General features: G+C 43.3%; 1 protein-coding gene across 1 annotated transcript in view; it reads right to left on the bottom strand.

The window, feature by feature from the left end:
* Positions 1-8,817: 8,817 nt before the first annotated feature.
* CRADD (CARD and death domain containing adaptor protein) overlaps positions 8,818-17,998 on the bottom strand; it is a 76,134-nt gene continuing 66,953 nt past the window's right edge. The window contains exon 3 of the mRNA XM_010163414.1: positions 8,818-9,335. Coding sequence (XP_010161716.1) covers positions 9,040-9,335 — 296 coding nt within the window. The 3' untranslated portion in view covers positions 8,818-9,039. The remainder of the gene's footprint in view (positions 9,336-17,998) is intronic.

Here is a 17,998-nt window from a genome sequence, read left to right as displayed (position 1 = left end):
TTTAGTAATGCTTAACAGATGAGCACTTCTGTTATGCCATATGATCATCTCTTACACACTACGTCTGGATTTTCCCTACCATGTTAGTTACAGCCACTGTCAAATGCTGCTGTTCATCTTTTCCTCTTTCTCTTACCAAGCTTATGTCCCCGGGAGAGTTCACAGTGGCGAATGTGGCAATCCTGCATTGCTGCTTCTGATCTGCTGCACTTCTGACTTTCTTTTGTGAAGCACTCCTACTTTGTTGCTGTAATGACCCTTAAAAGACATAAGTGTTTGCCAACATGCTCGAGTACGGGAGAACACAATGGCACTATTCGAGAAATGATGGCTTTTTAATAAAAAACACTGCTGTTGCCAGGGGAAGTGGCATTCACCACTGCATGGATAGCTCAAACTCAACAGGCCACACTCATCACTGATGGATTTCTGCTGGACTTATCGGGAGCATGAGCCACCACGGTCCACCCTGAGAGTCCATGCAAGCCCACACTGAGGATGTCCATGGTGGGGGATGAAGGGCAAGACTGGCCACACCTGTGAGTTGGGCCCACCCTGGATGTACAGTAAAGGTGCACCATGGCGAGTGAGCAGAAACATGGGCCTCCATATTGGGTCCAGCACTCACACACTCCTCTTCTCCAAGTTGAGAACAGGTTGCCCAGAGAGGTAGTAGAATCCCCATCCCTGGAAACATTCAAGGTCAGGCTGTATGGGGCTCTAAGCAACCTGATCTAGTTGAAGATGTCCCTGCTCACTGCAGGGGGGTTGGACCAGATGACCTTTAAAGGTCCCTTCCAACCCAAACCGTTCTATGATTCTATGTTTCCATGTTCAAGGTGCTTTTATTACAACACTTATGAGAACAACCTGCATTTCTAAGATGAGGCACTCGAGAGAGGTTTTGAAGCAGACGATGCTTCTCTTGACTTATTTTGGTTCCCAAAGAACCAGCCATTGTGATTGCCAGTTTCTTGAAGCAAGGCTGTGTACCAACTCACAGCCTTGCCCCAGACCTGGGCGAGCCCCTTGCAGCCTCAGATGAGCAGGCAGGTTTCTCCAGTTGATGGAGTCTGACCTTCCCGTGATACCCTTCAGATCCACTAGAACTGGACCCAATAGCTTGGGCAGTTAAACATGTCCCCAGACCGGGGCTTGAAAGCCAGCAGGAGGCCTTGGATGGAGTAGCTGATCCTCATTGTCCAGCCCTGCATGGTGCATGTCCTGATGTTGGCCCAGTGCTCACGTCGCTAGTGTGGGGAGGTGATGGTGGCCACACGTCCCTTGGGCAGCACTGGGTGGGCGGCAGCCATGACCAGAAGTGTTTGCTGTTGGCCGTGCTTGGCCAGGAGCCTGCTGGAGCTTCTTTCGGGTGACGACTTTGCTTCAGTCGCTCGCTTCAGTCGCTCATGGCTTGTCACCTCGCCAGGATGCACGCCTCGTGGGATTAGCTTTTGGAAACCGCAGCTGCCTGCCCTGTGAGCAATGTCCCTTCTAGGAAAGCATGTTAAACCTGGAGCCAGACCATCAGCTGGATTTCAGGGTGAAATCTGATGTGTCGTTTTTGTCTGCCTGGGAAAACTGGAAAAAAAAAAAAAAAGGAAAGAAAAATCCTACCTGCTGTGGCATCTGCTGGCGTCAGAGGACACAGGTCTCAACACTTGGCCTCGTGGTAGGGGTGAGGAGCCAGCAGGCAGGGGCCTGGGGCACCACCGAGGATGGGGCGGTGCCAGGGGAGAGCCCTCCAGGAGCTCCAGAGCTCATTCCCTCCCGATCTCTTTATTCTTGTCCTCTATATGCTCATGCACACGTGTCCCTCTCTGACCTCTTTGCTATTCCCTGTCTTTAGCAGGTGCCTGGGGGTTGACTCACCAGACCCCCATGCTGACATGGAAACAGAGAAGCCAACAATCTGTGACACAGAGCCCAGTCCACAGCTACAACAGGAAAATCACAGTCCTCAAATTCACAACAGGGTGGTCAGCCAGACTCAGGGCTTTGCTTCCAGTTTGGTTTTCTTCAGATCTTTGCTATTACTCTTGCCTACTCCTATGATGTGCCTCTTGGTTTAGATAGCTAGTTTCAGGGGGTTTTGGTGGGTTTTTTCCAGAGTTCAGTGGGACCCAAATACTTGGTGCTGGGGTGAGAAAACCTGTGTGTATCACAAGGGGGAAAACCTCTGTCTGCCTCTTCAAGGCCCATGTTGACAGTCTTTGCACCATGGCTGAGAAGCACGCCTATGCTCAGAGTTCTCTCTGCTCTGCAGAGGTTTCAGAGCAATGGCCACTTGTTCAGACAGCGAACCCCAAGCATGCATTAAATAAATAATCTCAGGCTCGCTACACCTTTGTCGATCTCTGCTCACTGGAAGTCTGCATCGCTCTGCAAGTTGCAGCCTGAAGTGGTTTCTCAAATGTTGCAAAGTCAGGACCATCAACGGAGGGGAAGAATATGTAATTATTGAGGCTCATTTCACATGCAGACATCAGACCTAACGGCAGAGAGAGCCCAGCGCAAGGCAAGTGAAATTCCTTCAGAAGGCTTGATTTCCCAGGTCCCTACGTGGCTTGTTTGTTAATCCTGAGACTTTTCTCAGAAGTCCTTATTACCCAGAACAGGGGTGTGTGCTGATCGCACACTGATTCTTGGAAATTACTGGGAGGCAACTTACTGGGAGGTAATGCTAGATGAGAATCTGAACAAAAGGTGTTGCTTAAGCATTTTGAAGAATAATTGAGCACTTGCTATGCAGTTTGTTTAATAACCTGAAAGACGGATCCTTATCAGGAGTACCCACATGCAATTCAATTGCTTTCTTATTTAAATAAAGCCTAGCAAATGTGTCCATAAAAATAAAATTACCTCATAAGGTGGTATCACTGAGGTCTGCCTGCTCAGATAATTGAAAGTTACATTTTCCTGTTAGTATGTCGTTATATCAATTTTTTCTACAGGATTGTTGGGTGCTTTCAAGAGCAATGCCTGTGCCATACATTCCCAACCCCATTCCTGTTAGGGTACCATAAAGGCAAATACAGTTGTGGGCTTGTCCCAACTGGCCTCAGCTGAGTGGGAACTCTCCCAGACTCTTCCTGGTGTTCACAGGGTTGTGAGCTGGGAAGCATCACCATCCTGGTGGAGAAAGTATCACTGAAAAATCAAAATGAACATCACAGGAGTGTTAAGAGTCTCTGCATGTCTGCTTCCTAGGGAACAGTGTTCAGCGTGCGTGCAAAAAAATGCTAGTTTGCAATGATACCCTTCAGGATAATCCAGAATTAATGGTGCCAAGACAGAAGGCAAGAGTCAATAAAAATAAAATAGCTAATGATTGAAGTCACAGTGAACACCACATGTGCAGATGTCCCAGGTGCTAGAAGAGTTTGCCTATTTTGAAAGTCAGAAGAACTAATTTTGAGGCCTGTCCCTGAGCTGCATGCCATGGGGCAGGCTGACTTACAGTTGCGGAATGGCCAAGCGCAAGGAGCCCAATCGTGGGGCAAAACTCACTCTGCCAGCACAGAAATCAAACCAGGCAGCAAGTGCTGGATCTGCTCTGAATTTCAGAGGAAAAAGATATTCCTTGGGAAGGGCTATGATAGCACTCACAGAAGAGTAATAACTAGCCAGCAAGTGTAAACAGCCTCCGAGCGCATGCTGCAAGGAGTTGTTAAGGAGGTCTCTGTGTGTCCTCCCTCTGTGAATGAGCTTCCTGCCACTGTGGAGGTCTGGGTGACATCTCAGGAAGCTGATGGTCTCTCTGCACACACCATGTGAACATTAACACCAGCTGTGGCAATTCATGTTGCCTACTCTGCCCTCCCAGGGTCTAATGGGTTTGTTCCCCTGCTAGGCAGAGTGCAGGTCAAGTATTTGACTCATTCAATCCTCTGTGCCCTTTTCTAAGTCTGCTAGCAAGGGCTGGTGTTGCATAGGTTAGAAATTAAACTCCTAAGGACAGAAGAAAGAAAATTCATAGTTCATTTTGCACAGATTGCCATTAGGCTGCATTTCTTTTGGGTCAATGTGGGTTTGGATCCTTGGTCTCGAGGCAGAAAACTCAATGAATCTACTAACAATCTCTTGAACCATCAAATCCCACCTCTTAGGGGATTATTCACATTCCAGAACTCAAAATGATCTCGGTTTTGGAAACATACCAATATCCTTTGCCGAACAACTCCACTCCTCTGTTCTTTTTCCTTTCTCATGACACTTACTTTGAAGTGAATAGTGCAAAGTAGCACTTGAGGCAGTGAAAAGAGGACCCTGTAACCTAGAGTGCTTACTGCACCCACAGAAAACCCCTCTCCTTTTTATTGCCCTAAATCCATAAAGACTGCTTTTCAAAGAGAGGTAGTAAAAGTACCATGCTTCAGCAGGTTCCAATTAAAGAAGGACTAATCCAAAGCGCATTGAAGTCAATAAGAGACTTTTTGTCTCTTTGCTGCTGGGGCTTGGAGCAGACACCAGTGTCAAAAATGGTATCTGTAGCACGTGCAGACATTTTAATGCAGTCACTGCTGCAGGAGTGCTGAGAGTCTTCCTGCGCCATTATCAGCTCTACTGATCCTCCAGCTCTCCCCAACAGCTCCAAAGGGAAATGGACAATTCTTTTTTTTTTTCTCCCCCACAACTAAGATGCCAGGTTCAGAACAGAATTCTGCTAAAACGTATAGTTCTTTTTTTAAATTGGAAAGATATTTTGCAAGATTATTTCAATTTCCGGCAAATGTTTCTTTTTCTCAGGAAATAAGTTAAAAAAAGACACTGTATTCAGGCCAAAAAAAGCCAAATCACTGGATTTATTTTTAAGTCTCTTTATCAGGTAATGGAAAGACACCTTGAAAGTCAAAATTCTTCTCATTTAGCAAATTACGGACAAAACTTTTGAATATTCATTGTAAATACACAAAGCTTTTAGGAACTGCCTTTTCAGCTACGCTTCTACTATGCCTTGACATATGGCTATGGAGAATATGGAAGCTTATAAACAGATTAGCTCTCAGAGACTGTTTTGATTTGCAGTAAGAAACAAAATTGGCAGCATGACCACATTTAGCATCAGGATGAGCATGCCTTTTATGTTCTTCGAGTATAATGACTATTTTTCCAGCCTTTTGCAAAATGTTTTATTCCATAGATCAATGACTCTCAACATATGACTCAAGATGGAAATTTCCCCCACATCATCTGGGAGAAGCGTCTCAAAGACGACTGCATTTTCATTTTACTCTACACTCCAGCCCCTGTTCAATGCAGCAGTGTAAAGCCTCCTTGACATGGTTCTGCTCTGAGGAGATCCCTCCTTTGTGATCATCCATGCCACTTGATACAGGTGGGAAGTAGTGCTCTTAGACCTTGCCTATTGCTATGATAAGAGTCCACCTGTACTTGCAGAGTACAAAACAGCTTTTATAAAGCCTGCTTACCACTTAGGAGAGTTAAATGGGATCTCAAAGTCTCCTTTAGAGACCAAGGAGGATTTTTTCCAAGGACCAGAAGTTAAGCCATCCACTTCAGTGGAAGGCCCAGTGGGGGCCACCTTTATGCTTTCCTCTCTCAGGGCTCCTGAACACTGCCACAAGTAAGTAGGTAGCAATAACACCATTTTCACTAGAAAGGTTTTTTCAACATTAGCTAAGAAAACCAAACACATCAGAGGACAGTTGCTGCTGCCTGACTTTGCCCCTCAGCCCATGCACTACCCCAAAGCCTGCAGTGGCCATGCCTCTCACTGCAAGAGATGAGCTGTGGAAGAGGGATGAGTCCTTGCTGGGGGGCTGCTCTGGCTCTCAGCCTGCCCCGTGCACCAGTCCTGGGGGCACAGGAGGCCCTGCACAAGCCCCATGTCATCACTCAAACTAGTGGTGCAAGGGAGTTGAGGCGAAGGGAGAGATGGGGAAATTCGCTCACTGAGTTGCCTCACTCCTGAGCAATACTCAAGTCGCAGGCTTGTCTATGAGTGAGATTTAAATAAACAACATTTGCTCCCAAATTAGCCAGAGAAGAATAAACATTTTAAGACCTTTCAGCTGTCCTAACAGAGAATGAGAGGCCTTGCTATACATCTAAAGAATTAAATTGTCTTAATTGCATCCTTGTGCAAAACAAAGCATTACATACAGAAGAAAAATATTTTTAAGTGGATGGAAAAATCCCCTGGGTTAAAGGAATACTACTGTCAAGTTGAATGTGTCTCTGCACTTGTGTGGTGCAAAAACATGCTTTAATAAAACTGAAGAGTCTAATAGGAACATTTCCATGAATTTAAAAATAACAGCAATGGAAACAGTCTCATAAAACAAGTAAACCTCTCCCTTCAATATTTGCAACTCAAGTATTACAGTATTAATTTAAGGCCTGGGAATGTGAAAGTAACTATAAATTATGAATTAAGTGCTTTGTTCTACAATACAAGAGGCCAGGTTTTAAATTCCTTGTCTAGCTGTGGCTCCTGTCATTTCAAGTACTGCTGCTGGGATACAGAATTTAGCCCACCTAAAGACCAGTTTAATGACTACAGAGAAATTACCTGGTATGATAGTGACCCATTAGGTTTCCAGTGGTCCATAGTAAATACAGAAGGATACCTGGCTTGCAAGGAAGGCTTCTTTGGCATGAGACTTCATACCTACTCCAGGCTGTTTGCTTAATCACTAAAAATGCTCTAAATACATTAGTTATGGATAACTTGTCATTGGTCTTACAAACGAAGAACATGAAATACGAAATTCACGCAAAGAAGGTACAAGGGCCCTGTGAGTGTGCCCATTACACTGCTATACCGCCAAGACTGGTTGCCTCCCTGCAGCACTGCCTTCAGGCTGGATTAACTGGGGACAACTCCCTTGGAGACCAGTCTGTGTTCCAGACTTCCATGTCAGCTCAGAACAAGGTAAGGTACTTGCATTTACGTGGCCATGAGCCAGCTTCTTCCTCTAACTCATGTTTTCAGTAGTTTCTTCCATCTCCAGATTTTGTTCCTTCAAACTGCTGCCAAGGACACCGCTTTGTCCCTCTTCCCTAACATGCAGACCACACTCCTCTGGTCTGAGGAGAATTGCTTCAGAGTCCTCATCATGCTCCCTGCGCTGGGTCGTGCTCCTCTGAATTCACCAAATGCCTGTACACCTGCTCTAGGATGGTTTTCAGCCACAAAGGAATATGCTGGCATTAAAGCATTACGAAACAGAAAAATAAATAAATCTCAAGGCTTAAATTGATTTGCATTGTTTATTTGAGACTTGTTGATAGACTTAAACTCTGTAAGTAGCCGTAATAGGATATGACTAGTTAAGATCCGAGTGAGGTATAACAGGATCACGATTTATTGAAGGTCAGAACTGTATACAGAAGATTAAAACCAAAATATCACCAGATTGCTTCAGGACCTGTAGGAACTGATCCTGCCAGGATATGTTTTATGTTTCCATGCTTCTGAAAAACAAGGCAGACAGGATGTCCTAAAAATCTCTTTGTCTTTCCTGATTTCTCAGACGTCTTCCAAAATCTGAGTATAGGAAGAATTAAAAAAAGGCAGTAAAGCTCATTCACGCTCCAATAAAGACTCCTGAGAAGGCTGTCAAGCCGTTAAATTATACAGGGAAGATCTTGTAGGATGGGAAATTACTTGGCAAAGACTTTGTAGATGAAACAGTCTACCAGAACTTGCTTATAAACAGACCTGGAAACCCTCCTCTTAATTTACTGTACTGCAAACTGCCCAGGGAGCATTAAAATGCATTCTGCCTCTTATCATCAAGCCTCAGAGAGCAGCTGGTCTCTTCCATTGCCTCTGGATGTGTAGCCTGTGGACTGATCCCTACTTACCTGGTCAGCAAAAACCTCAGTGGTTTCTTCCAGCAGGAAGAAACTCTCCTGGACAGGAAGGAAGCCCAAGCTTTACTATTCCTCTGGAGGTATCGGTAATATCACTGGTGGTACAATTTCAGCTGGCAAAGAACTAGGGACAGGAGTGTGGAAGCTGCCCCATTAGGTGCAGGAAAGCTGGTAGAAAGGAAATGAGCCTGGTGGATAGCATAAGCTGGAAGCAAAGCAGTGGGGTGATCATCTTGACCAGAAAAGGACCTGCAAGCTTCAGTACTCTATTGGGCATGCAGTGGTCAGACAAAGGTGCCTCTGACACTTGACCTAAGAGTAAAACTTCTGTGAAACAAGATTGCCTGGATCCAGAGCATAATATAAAGACTCAGCTCGCACCAGGTTGTCTCTCAGTTTATTAGCAGAGACAAACATGGACAACTTAGAAGTTGTCTCATTTTTTAGGCTCCTTCTCACTCTGCCATCTCCTGCCTACCTTCTGGTCACTTTTCTACTGTGTGTCTTACCCAGAACTCCCCACCCGGGCTATGTGAAGAGATGGCACGCATGCATGGTGCCTGTCTCCTTGCAGAAACACATTAAATAGTAACAGGAGAAACCCTCACAGGCACACTAGCTTCCTGTTACTTCCTCTTAGGCCCAGTTTCAAAGGCAGACTAAGGTGGCAGCCATCTATCCTAGCAAGAAACTCTATGTGCTAAAACTTTTATAAATGTGAAATGAGCCATTTGCAATAACTGTTGTAAAATTGTTACATTAGTAACAGTGATTATTCTCATTTTTTTGCTGGGGTATCAGGGAATTAGCATGGAACAGCAGTAAAAAAGGTTCCTACACAGTCGAGAAAATAGGTTTAAACCAAGTGTTGCTCCCGCAATGAAACCAGAAACCTTGCTGAACTCACTGCAGGGCCTCCTGCTTGCAAGGACTTTGTCACCCTATATCCCCACTGGAATAGTACAAAAGCAATAAGAGTGATCCACTTTTTAATGCCTGCTAAAAATTAATCTGACATGAAAAGAATTACAAGTCACAAGATACCACAGAAAATTGGAATGTTTCAGCTTAATAAAACCACAGTTCCCAATCCCATTTTTTCCAGTTTGAGGTGTCAGATCTCCAACATACATTTCAGTGAATACTCCTTAATTAATCTAACAATGTACTTGCAAGCTCCCAATCAATAGCAAGGCTTCACTCAAGCATGTACTGTAGCACAGAAGGATCCACTTCTTCTGCCATCAGACTGGCTTGCAGACTTTGGATTGTTGCTCTTCTCCCCAAACGCTGTCTCCACAGGACAAAGGCAGCTACAATCTGTGACTGCAGGTTGTGAGGGTGATTGACTTTACATCGATAGATGTCAGTGTGGGACAAACCCAAGCACAGAACTATATGCTCCCATTCGGGTCCCAGTCTCCTTGCAAGCTTGTTCAGCTGCTGATCTGTTGGTGAAGTCTTCAAAATACATGGTGCAATTTCAGTTACGGCTGTTTTAAAAAAAAGAAAAAGAAAATGCACAGACGTCACTAGACAATGCTGCAAATATTAATGTAAGACCTTGACACAGGAGGGAATAAGCAAAGCTGAGGTGAAAGAATTAATTAAAGAAAGAAACAGAATACATACTCACATAGGAAAATTAATTACATAATCAACCAGAAGATTAATTAGAGGAAAACTAAAGGACCATACTAGGGAGCCCTGTGGTTTTGGGTGTCAGTAATCCAGATACCAGAATTCTACTCCAAAGCCAAGACTTCCAAATGTAATTAGAGATTTTGGGGTAGTGAACAAGAAAGGTTTCCAAGAACATGTTTCCAGCAGCCATCACCCTCTGAAAATCAATCTGCTTGCCGCAGGATGGTATAGTGACAAATGATAAATATGGGAGCAGTAACACTTTATTACTCCTATTCTATGACTCTGTTTACACACTTCAGAAATAACTTTGATTCCTTAGTTACTAGTTATTACTCTATTGTTTTGCCAAGGGCTGTTCACAGGAAATTCTTCTGTCTCCTAAGATGCTACTTGCCCTTTGTGCCCTGTCATATATGGCAAACTCCTCTTGAGGAGACGAGCTCTGGGGGCTTTTCATGTCTTTGAATGAACACATAAGCATGGCTCAGGTAAACCCAAATGAACAGAGCATCAACACTGTTCCCCAGGACAAATTATGCTTCCTTATTCCTCACCCCAGTTGCGATAACAGTCTATGCGCTACAGCCCCATGCATTTGGCCTCCTTGAAGCTGTTTTCAGAAGAGTGCAAGGAAGTCTCACGGTCTCTCAGAGATTTCTGCCCCAAGCCCCTTAGTATTGCCCAAGTACTTCACATGCCCCAGAATGCATTCTTCATCCGAGAAGATGTTTAGCATCGAACTGGTACCTGAGTCATGGAGGACAGGATCAATGCAACTACCAAAACAGCTTGCACAGGAAGCATTAAGGTAGCTGTAATTATCAGCGGTAAAAATCTCTTAGGGACTGAACCAAGATTCCTTACAAACACAAGTGATCTCTTTGTGTATTCCCTATAGTAATGTGATAAATAAAAAAAACCAAAACCAAAACCAAAACAAACCTAAAACCAAACAAACAACAAAACAAAACCCCAGCATTAATACAAACAGTGTTAATAGCAAAGTGAGAATGCAGTACTATTCAGAAACATGCTGTATGGATCCCTCTCACCTAACTACATATAGCCCCCCCTGAAGTAATTATACTAGATTTCATTATCACTAAGGGGAGAAATAGATTCTTCTAGAATACAATCCATCTCACTGGGAAGATGTCTAAAATAGATCAGATTAATTACTCCTCTAAACGTGCACACATCTTTCCACTGACTGTAAAAGGAGCGCTGGGTATCAGCTCAGATGTTGACACTGATGCTGTAAACATGAGCGCTGGTGAAATGATTCTCTGCTTGTAAATTCAAACCACATACCAGTTGCTTCACAAAGGTGCATTTAGAAAAGTAGCATAAGGTACCTGTAAAGCATATTTGCTCTTCCATACCCTTTGCAATCACAAGCTGAAATGAAGGGTCAAGGCAGCCTGCAGTTGCTGCTCTACTTTTGTTGCTGAAGATACTGCATCAAAACAGAGCAAAAATATCCCCAAGAAAATGCTAATTATAGCCTGTCGGTCTTAAGCAGCAGACTCCCTACAGAAGAGCTGCTTTGCAAAATCTAATTTATAGCTCAAATATCATGCCTGCAGTCTCCACTACAGCAGAACAGCAACACTAGAAAGCACCACTCCTTCGTTTCATCAAAAGTAATTGTTTTTGCATAGAATATCCAGAGCCTGCAAACGTTCATACAATTTAAGCCCAGTCATACATAAGTACTATATAAAGCTGCTTTGAGGAAAGGGAAAATTGCTTTCTGAAGAGTATTTAAGTCCCTTTGATCTTGCTGTCTCCAGATTGCCAAAGGAACCTGGGGCAAGTGGCTGGTTTGGGGACACGGCAGAGGATACACAGCTGCAGAAGAAGACTGAGCAATACTGGTGGGGCTGCCCTATACTGTCACGTCACACATGACACCAGCTCCACAGGTAAGTCAGGACGAGGGATTGCCTTTCATTAATGCAAATATTTGAGAATAACTGAATTTTTTGATATTAAACCCTTGTATTGGCTTATGGTCAGCTCCTAAGCACAAAGCAGTGTGCCCAAAGGAGTGCTACCTGCCAGCCTGGGCTTTTTACTCTCACGTTGGAATTTTTATCCTTCATGTTCACTAGGAGAATGATTTTATGATACTGAGATGTGATCAAGCAGGGAGGCCCAACAACAATACGTGTCAGCTTGTCCATCCAGCCTTTGATATTAGGCAGATTTTTTTACTACAACAAGTATCTTGCCTTCAGCCTGTTATCAGCCCTTTAATAAGAATAAGAATAAAATCCATCCAGGAAATCTTTTCATCTTACGCTACCATCTGATTCTAATATGGATGTGTAAAATTCTGGGACAGAAGCCAAATGTTAAATTTAATACAAAGGACTGTTATTTTAGTCTCATTTTATTTTCCATGATAGCTCTTTTTCAGCTCTAATGCAAAGCCACTGAGGAAAATCTGAGACAAATATGACATGATGGGCAATATTATTTAGAGGTATAGAGAAATATTTAGTGAGATCTTTTAGTTATGACAAATGCAAAATCACAAAAAGATCTGGATATGTTTTAGGATTAATTTAATAAACATAATGACATTTCAGGTAAAAGGGAAATTAGTTTTCTGTGCTCAGCACCCAAGCTGCTTTGAACACACTGCAAAAATATTAAGGAAGCCTTTTTTTAGTTATGTTTGCTACAGACCCTCACTTATAATCTCCACTTGTCAGGAACTGCCTGAGGGAAGTAACAAGATTAGAGCAAAAGTTTCAATTATGCAGATCCTGCAGTTGCATTTGAAAGGTACATTTAGGATACCGAGACCTCAATTTTGCAAACCACGTGAAGCCCTCCTTGCTTTAGGTGGATCCGATGTGGAGGTGTACGTGCTTATGTTAGATATATGCTTCAGCTTAGCAAAATGAGGACTGCACTGTTAGAAACAGGAAGAAGCAGCACTCGGGGCACAACCAGAGGGTGTCAAAGGTTTCCCTAGAGAGGGCAATTTGCGGTGCTGTAACCTTCAGCAAGCACACTGAGTGAAACACCGTGTCCAGCTGGGAACACGGTCTACGCCACAAAGTGCCAGGGCCGCGCGCTGCCAAGATTTACAGGCTGAAGTCTCAATGCTCACACTGAAGCCACTAAGTCCCTGAGGAATGGAGAGCCGACAGCTTTGTGCTGGGGACTGAGCCAGCCTAGTGCAGAGCTGCTCTCCTGGGACTGCTGGCCAGCTCATTGGCACAGCACTTGGGACCCTGAAAATCCCCTTTCTCTGGGCTGGAGGTGGGGAGGACACTCTCCACACCGGTTTTTGAGCTGAAACTGACCCTCAGGAAGACTCAAAGCTCCTTCTATTCAAAGCTGCAGCACAAGGGAACGCGCTTCTCCTCATCTCCAGCTCTCACTGGTCAAGGAAGCTCATCTAGTATAAGTCTTTATCCGAGCTGTCCTGGTTAAAAAACCAACAGGCGATGCTGGTAACTTCTTGCCTGCATGTATGTGTGTGCTTCCAGACCACTGCACAGACTGGGAGATACGACAGTGCTGGTGAGTGTGGACAGGAAACAGAACTGGATATAAATAGACAGAATCACAGATATGTACCAGACAAAACAGAGTAACCCAGATACCAAAGCTATATATGGGGCAAAGGCAGCCAGTCGCCACTTTTGCATTTCTTTTTCTTCAGGACCTCTCCAGCTTTAAGCAGGAGACTCCAAGAAGATATTGCAACAATCAGGGGGATGGAAAATAAACTGACCCCAGCTCTGTCTTGCTTGGCAAAAGTGGGAGGATGAAAGACCAATTCCAGTGAAAAGGGGCTTTGCATCACTTTTTTAAAAGTTTTGCTTTCTCATCACCATCTCTAGGTGATGAAAAAAGCTGAGATCATCTCTTAGGCTGTCTTGTGCCATTGGAAAATCTTTATCAGCATTGAACTGACCTCCCGTTCTCCATGCTGCTGAAATGCAGTGGAAAGCAAGCAACCTTGGCTCTCCAATGCAGTGAAAAGCACTAAGGCATTTTTGGGTGATTTGCAAAGTACTCATTTGATTCCTCAGAGTTGCTGGCAGGCCAAAGTGCCTTACGGTTTTGTCTAAAGGACCCTTCTCCATGTAAGTATGACTTCTCTGTGCATGACCAAAAGCATCTGTTGGAGTTTCAGGGAGCCTTCTCCCTTATGCAGTCAACACATTCTTACATGACACAACAGAAAAACAACTTTTTGGCTTTTGCTCTTTGCTGTGCAAAAGGGACTTTGATGGAAATTATGTACCTGAATCCAAAGTGCATAAAAAATCTCAATCAGCTGCTGCCTAATTCTGCAAGGACAACTCCACAGGCAGTTCAGGAGACAGCTGGGGAGCCAGGGATACGATGGCCCACCTCTTATCTAATAACTACCTAATAAATCTATTCCTTGGGTAAGGATGTTCTGGGGACTGGTCTCTGCTTCCAGTACTGCTTCTGTATTTTATTCATTTAAATGACCATGTACACACTCATTGGATAAGAAGACAGAAGCAGCCTTGGAAGAGGAGATGGCAATCCAGGTCTCTCTGAGTTGCACATCCTAATGCTGAGGTGCACAGTCAGGCTCCTCTTCATTCTCTTTCTCCTGATAAATCATTCCAGCAAAAAAATATAAAGATTTCCCTGGAAAGGGTCAAGAATGCTTTCCAGCATCTAGAATGGAGCCTGGTAGAGAGAAAACTCTCCTGAGAATCAAGTGGTATGCTGACACAGAGCAAATTGTATGCCAGAGCCCTTGGCAGAAACAATGCTAGGCAAATGCTCTATTTTTTATATAATCACATCAGAAACAGGTAGGTGATTCTGGGCTTCTGAGCCTGTGTAACTGGAATGGGACTATAAAAAGAAGTAATTGCTTAGGCATGCATCTGGCCTCAGCATCTCTTACTGACAGGTGTACAGAGTCCTTCAGTGATCTAGACTCGAGTCACTTCACTGTTGTTCACTTGATCCTCTTATCAGATCCTGCTCATAATTTCTGAAGAGTTCAAAGCAAGCATTTCAGAGTCCTCTTTAATCATCTTTCCTGGCGTCTGGAGTACAGTTCTTCCCTGAGAAGTGCTAAAGTTAGATCAAGCAGTTCCACAAGTAGCAAACCAAAGAAGCCTTGTTTCCCCCAGGTGCGAGTCCTACAGCTGACTCAGGACTTCTCCAGCTGCTTACTGATTCTCAAGATATTCATGAAATTGCTCCTCTCCACAACAGCAACTAGGCAGGCTTCTTGAACTTGGACAACAGGTTCAGAAGCTACTCGTGGTGCATGCATATATGCAATGCCCACAGCAGAGGAGTGCACAGCCTTGGTTAGTATAGGAAATGATGCTAAAAGGGACTTTGAAGCTCCACAGAGCCACGATGGCTAACATGCCAGCAGCCAGTGACATTTGGGGCACTTCAGCTAAAGGGAAACATATATAATAAAGAATCTAGTGCCAGGCTCTGCTTCCCTCCAGCCCCCTTGGAGTGCAGTGCCCTTGTTCAACTAGCCTGAGCCACAGACCCAGCAGGGAGTACTGAACGGGCATGGTCCTGGTTGCCAGACTGTGCTGTGTGTTTTGGCAACTGTGTCATGTTCCAAAAATTATTTAATAACTGAATGTCACAACAACAAACAACTTGCACATAACCACATATATTTGCTTTAAAGTGAAATCCCCTTGGCCTGAGCACAATGGTAGAAGTGGGTCATAAAGCAGAACAACACTTGGTAGATCAGGTTGAGACAGGCTTTCAAGAGCAGTGAGGTGGGGTTGCAGAACCTGAATTGGAAGGTAAGTATGTAATGCTCCCACTAATGGAGAGATTGGAGACTTCTGAGAGCTGCAGCCCCCTTTGAGCAGCCAGAGATGCTGGATGAAAGGGAAAGCAGAGAGTAAGCATTTTGAGGGATCCCAGTGGCTGCTGTAGATCACTGAAGTCGAAGACTAGATGATGGTGGATGTCCCAGCGAGAAGGGTGGAATAAACAGAAGGCACTGGGTAACTGCAGGAGGTGGTGAGGCTCAATTTGTTAGAAAAGGGGATGGGAGGTGACAGTGGCCCTCTGTTTGTATGGCTGCTCTTCTGCTTTCTTGTTCAGCTGTTGTCTCCCCGCTCTGTCCTAACAGGCGGAACTGCAGGCAAATGCCTGTCTTCTTCCTAGAGCACATCCAAATTCATGAGCTCTAAGCCAACCTGCGGCAAGGAATGACTGCAGTGCCAGATGGGCAAGTATCATGCTGGATACATGGCACTTGGCAGGCCTGCACAGAGAATGCAGCGCTTACTCCCTCCTGTGCAAGTTAAAAATTATCACTATCTTCTCTAATGCAATCAAAATCAAACCTTGGTCAGTTAAATACCCAGCCTGAACTACAGAATGGAACCTGTACCATGAGCACATTAAAAGAAGAACACCTAAAGCAAGGGTTTAGAAAGTGGCACATTTTTTTTCAACTGACCATGTTACAGTGAAACAAATTTGACAGTGAGTTTTATGTTCAGCTGAGTATATGCTGCAGTTGTGCTTCACAAATGCACGACTGTAAAGTTTCTGCAGCTTGATAACTTCTGATCTGATGCAGGCATTAATATACAGAATGTGCATGAATAAAATCGACCTCTGTCATAAAACACTTACTTGTAAGTGTACTTCTATCATGGTAATTTACATTTCCATGTCTCGTAATTAAATGATGAAAGACACTAATCAAAATGAAAGCAAATATGAAATAAATTTTTAAGACTGGCTGCATTCTTCCACATTATGCTGATATTTTACTATATTAAAATAATATAAGAACTTTTCTGTCTTATTTTAAATAATTTGGAATCTAATACTATGTCAGCCAACATGCAGAACAAATTGTGGCCATGATCTCGTGATAATTAAATCTACTGCCACTTTAAACAGTCTCCCTCAAGTGCAGCAGAATCCACCCACGGTACCAACTTCAGCTCCTTCCTGCCAAAAGCCTGCTGGGACTCTGCACTGCTGGTGTAACTAAAAAGTACATTATATTTATTTGTTGATCTCTTCTCCTGTGTGAGCTCTAAAGCATCATGCTTTGTGATATTAAATACATTTTGGGTATTAGGGTAGGAAAGAAAGACAACATAAAATTTTGTAAATCTACAGGCAATTCAAGAACACAGATGTTTCTATTTTGGCTCAATGCCAGCAGCTAATTTGTATATTCTTTATCACTTGCTAATGAGTGCCTAGTAGCTGTGGCTGTGTCAGCAGACTGCTAAAAACCTGAAACATAAACATTCAGATTTCATGACAAAAGTTTTCATTTGTATTCCCACTATTCAGTCCTGGGAGCTATGCAGTATTTCTGAACTTTTTAAAAATCTGTTTTACAGGTTTTGTACCTCCACAGATCTCTGCTATCCTGATGGCCTTCAGTATTAATCCATGTTAAACAGACTGACAAAGAAGTCCCTAAATAAACTCATGCTGTCTTAAGTTTTCACCCTTTTCAAGCCATAGGGAGTAATCCTTGGGTTTAAGGAGCTGAAAGATACTGGGTTTTCACTTCTTCATTTGATTTTATTGGGAAGAGAAGGGAGAAAGTTTCAGCAGTTAATCGTGTGTTTCCCACGCAAAAAAAAATTAATTACAGACCCACCTAGCAGTTCTCTGCTGTTGCATACCATGAAATCAAATACTTAATTTCATAAATAAAATGGTGACTCCAGAAGGAAAAGAATACTTATGCAAAGAAAACACAAACAAAACATACAATAACATCAGCTCTCTTTTCATGCAATATTACCCTACATTACAGACAGGATTGGACTCAATCATACTGTGTTTTTATATTTCTTTATTTTTAGCAGCATTTGATGTTGCTGTAGGCCCTGAAGTGGAAATAAAATTTGCTTGATATTTCTTACAGATTTCTATATTGTTATAAGTAAATAAGCTATATGCATCAGCACTGAAGCCACAGCTAATGATGGCATCTTTGCAGTGATACCTTTGGTATAAATGCATGAACAGATTCAGCATGCAGCATTACACTAAGGAAAAAAAAAAAATCTGCTCAGTTGGGAGGTTCTGAGGAACACCCAAGCTTTTAGGAATTATTTGGAAGAACTGCTTAAATACAGATACTGAGCATTCAGACCTTGGTCAAAGATTTTTTTCCAAATGAACAAATATTGAAAAGATATATGGAAAGAAGACATATAACCATTTTTTTGGAAGCAAGGTGCAAGTAGTTGTTAGACAGCACAAAGGTATCTGACAGCCTGCAAGAGGAGAGACGAGTCTCTGGTTTACATGCTGGCAGTCACACTAAGAGTCAACTCTAGAAATAATGCTGAAAATCAAATTCTGAACTATGCCAGCAGATTACCATATGCTTTTCAATGCTCTGCAGTTCTTAGTGAACTCAGTGGAGTTTGATAATACTCATGACACTTTCAACTGTTAATCATTGGTCTGAAGCACACAGAGCCATCATTTCCCTCACTCAAGTTTCTTCTCCACGCTA

The sequence above is a fragment of the Antrostomus carolinensis genome, unplaced genomic scaffold (genome assembly GCF_000700745.2).
Source record: "Antrostomus carolinensis isolate BGI_N321 unplaced genomic scaffold, ASM70074v2 scaffold1722, whole genome shotgun sequence".
Classification (NCBI taxonomy): Eukaryota; Metazoa; Chordata; class Aves; order Caprimulgiformes; family Caprimulgidae; genus Antrostomus; species Antrostomus carolinensis.
Note: the sequence above shows the minus strand (reverse complement) of the source record. Positions and strands in the feature narration are given on the sequence as shown.